The sequence below is a fragment of the Asparagus officinalis genome, chromosome 1, assembly GCF_001876935.1.
Source record: "Asparagus officinalis chromosome 1, Aspof.V1, whole genome shotgun sequence".
Lineage (NCBI taxonomy): Eukaryota > Viridiplantae > Streptophyta > Magnoliopsida > Asparagales > Asparagaceae > Asparagus > Asparagus officinalis.
In genome coordinates this window covers 5,980,755-5,984,353 of record NC_033794.1, presented here as the reverse complement: position 1 = coordinate 5,984,353, position 3,599 = coordinate 5,980,755, and the positions used below count along the sequence as shown (strand labels likewise).

Sequence of the window (3,599 nt, the reverse complement as noted above, 5' to 3'; positions counted from 1 at the left end):
GATTAAAGTTGCAGTGTTCTATGGAGGTGTTCATATTTCAAAACACAAGGATATTCTCAAAAACGAGTGCCCTCATATTGTTGTCGGAACTCCAGGAAGGATTCTGGCATTAGCCAGAGATAAGGAGCTCTCACTAAAGAATGTGAGGCATTTTATTCTTGATGAATGTGACAAGATGCTTGAATCGCTTGGTATGTCTCATATTTTTCTATTTTTTAATTATATTTTTTTAGTTCTTTGTTAGTAATCCTCCCTTAAATGTGGATACGTGGATCTTCTTTACCACCTTTTGTTATTCCAATTTCACGGTTTTGTATGTTCTGTAGACATGCGGAAAGATGTGCAGGAGATATTCAAAATGACTCCTCATGATAAGCAAGTCATGATGTTTTCAGCTACTCTCAGCAAGGAAATCCGCCCAGTTTGCAAGCGGTTTATGCAAGACGTAATGTCCTGTTTCCAGCTTTTATATCATCCTTTTCGTACCATCAACCTTAATTGGAGTCACTATTCACGGTGTACTAGTCACAAGCAATGCTTGGTCCTTACGAGTTGTTTTCTTTTGTTCTGTTGGGGGTAGAAGTATCATAGGATTGCTGTCTGTCAAAAAGTTCTCGATGTCTTTCTAGTTTTCTGGGAGGATTAATACGTTCTCCATGTATAATATCTGTGGCTTTGGCAACTTCCCTTGAAAAAGGCTTTGGCAACATTCCTTGCCAATTGGCTTCTTGTGGTGGTCAAACTTGGTTGATTGCAAGTGTATTGTGTTAAGAGCTCTCAAAGACAGATGGATTTTGTCTGGAATGATAGCACATTTATCATTCCTTGGTGGATTTAGTGTAGCATGTTAAAATTTAACTTCTAAGAAGGTCAGTTATGTCAAATCAGATGGTCTTCAAACTTGGTATCAGGACTTGGCCGCACATCATTTACTTGGTACTGGATTCCATTAGCTTCAGAGCATGCCCCTAATAATCTTTAATCTGAAATTTCCTCCTTACAGCCGATGGAAATCTATGTGGACGATGAAGCAAAGCTTACCCTGCATGGTCTAGTACAGGTACTTACTGTTAAGACGTGAATAGATGACATATTTGATTTGTTATCATCTCCTTACATGTTTGTATTTTTAACAGCACTACATCAAACTCAGCGAGTTGGAGAAGAATCGCAAATTGAATGACCTTTTGGATGCTTTGGACTTCAACCAAGTTGTGATCTTTGTCAAAAGTGTCAGCAGAGCAGCTGAGCTGAACAAGTTGCTAGTTGAGTGCAATTTTCCATCGATCTGTATCCACTCAGGAATGTCACAGGAAGAAAGGTTTGTCTGCTGTTGTAGTCAGTCATCTGTATTTATTCTGTTACATGTAGAGTACAATAATCAGGTTAGATGATTAGTATTTTGAACAATTTTTTGAAACAGACCCATTTCAATTTTTTTAAAAACCGACCCCTTTTTTTTTATTTACCAAAACCGACCCGATTTTGTGATTAGCAGTCTAATTACCTTTCTAAACAGTTGGGGTTGGCAACCCCGACTATTTAAGACATTAATTTTTAGGGTTTAAGGCTTCTAATTAGGGTTTAACACCCTCCTAAATAGTCGGGGTTGGCAACCCCGACTGTTTAGGAAGGTAATTAAACTGCTAATCACAAAATCGGGTCGGTTTTGGTAAATAAAAAAAAAGGGGCCGGTTTAAAAAAAAAAATTGAAATGGGTCTGTTTCAAAAAATTGTTCTTAGTATGATATTTTTGTGCGCTGTACGTGTGATTGATCTGTGTGTCTTAGCTGGTATATTTTAGTATTTAGGAGATCATTGCTATAGATTGCAAACTTTTACTCAACTCATTTAAATTCGCAGGCATTACCATGTGTTGTTGAAATGAGAGAATTGCTGATGATTCAGTTGAAATTATTAGCAATGTTAAAAAGTAATAATTAGAAAGAACAAAACAAATTTGTATTAATTTCACTTGACACCATGTTATTTGATATGTTTTATTTGCGATTAATTTTGCTTTGTGTATAATCAAATACAGTAATTGCTTCAAGCTAAACAAAAGTTTTAATCATGCAGGTTGACAAAGTACAAAGGCTTTAAGGAAGGTCATAAAAGAATTCTTGTAGCCACTGATCTCGTTGGAAGGGGAATTGATATTGAGCGTGTGAACATTGTTATTAACTACGACATGCCTGATTCCCCAGATACTTACCTGCACAGGGTAATTTATTAGTTTTAACCAGATGTTTGATATACTGCCTTATTTCACATGCTTGATTTCCCCCCTTGACATTCTCTCTGATAGGTTGGGCGTGCTGGTCGTTTTGGAACTAAAGGGTTGGCCATCACATTTGTATCGTCTACTTCTGATTCTGAAGTTCTTAATAAGGTTAATTTTTGTTATATTTCATCTATATTTCTTTTTAAGTATGCGTATCATCTCTTCTGCTGCATTATCTTCTTTCAGTTGTCTGTAACGTACTTCGCACTATGTGTAGGTTCAAGGAAGGTTTGAGGTCGACATAAAAGAGTTGCCTGAGCAAATTGACACTTCAACATATAGTAAGTTCCTGGTTAATACCTACATGCTATTGTTAATTACTGGTTTTGCATTACGTATCCTGTATGAGTGGTTTTAAATAAATAAAACCAGAAGACACCTGTGATCTAAATGCGCTGTCGGGGTACATGTTAAATTTCTGGGTTGATTATACTCCATTAGTCTATTTCATTGGGGCTCCATTTGCCTGCCAGAGTTCGATCATGGACATCCTCAAACCCTTTCTTATTCTGACAGCTGGTCCCTCTGGGAGCATGGCTTTTGAGATCAGTTTATTGGACGTGGGTCCTGTTTAACTGATAACAGACAATAAAGTCCACATCAGTTTTTTTAAATCTGTTAAGACGTTACAGGCATTTCATTAATTATGAGTACTTGATTTCGTGTAAGGAACTGATGTCCGCATTTGGGATTGAAATAGATTAAGATGTATGCATGTGTTTAGTTTATTGGAGCTGTACGGCTACTTGTTTCATTTAGTTAAAACTATTGTGATAAAGGGCATCCAAATTACAGTTCGGCACCTCTCGTAGTTAAAACTTTTTTATTTGCTTGTTACTGGCTTGATTGTTTGAAGTATTTGCACCAGAACTTTAAAATAATTATGAACTTTTGTGACTGCACCCCTTATTTCTGTTTGATTTCTTTTTGAAAAGGCACTAACCAGTTTTCCCTTTTTTTTTGGGTGTACAGTGCCCTCTTGAAGCAGGACTGTTGGGACTGCTGTTTCATCGGAATCCACTTTGTTGAGCATTGCTCCAATTACCGCATGGATGCGCTACTGTTGGTCATCGAACTTTTGTTTCGTGGGAGTCGGTTTTTCTTTTGTAGACTGTATTTTTAGTTGGCAACTAGTAGTACCCTGCTGTGATTGAAGTTGAGAGGATATGTCTTGGGCACCTCTTCGTCTCTATTAGCTGCGGATATTTATCTGATAGCTCTTCTGTTAGATGATGACATCTTTGCTTAATCTCTCTTGTTTAGCGTACCATCTTCTGCGAGAGCTCAATTTGATTGGGATCTCCCCCCTCTCGTT

At 37.3% G+C, this 3,599-nt stretch overlaps 1 protein-coding gene across 1 annotated transcript in view; it reads left to right on the top strand.

Moving 5' to 3' along the window:
• LOC109847191 (DEAD-box ATP-dependent RNA helicase 56-like) overlaps positions 1-3,599 on the top strand; it is a 6,758-nt gene extending 3,159 nt beyond the window's left edge. Inside the window, exons 5-12 of the mRNA XM_020416435.1 lie at positions 1-191; positions 327-445; positions 1,004-1,060; positions 1,137-1,321; positions 2,080-2,224; positions 2,309-2,392; positions 2,502-2,565; positions 3,257-3,599. The exon at positions 1-191 is cut by the window's left edge and continues 8 nt beyond it. Of these exons, the coding sequence (XP_020272024.1) occupies positions 1-191; positions 327-445; positions 1,004-1,060; positions 1,137-1,321; positions 2,080-2,224; positions 2,309-2,392; positions 2,502-2,565; positions 3,257-3,267 (856 nt within the window). The 3' untranslated portion in view covers positions 3,268-3,599. The remainder of the gene's footprint in view (positions 192-326; positions 446-1,003; positions 1,061-1,136; positions 1,322-2,079; positions 2,225-2,308; positions 2,393-2,501; positions 2,566-3,256) is intronic.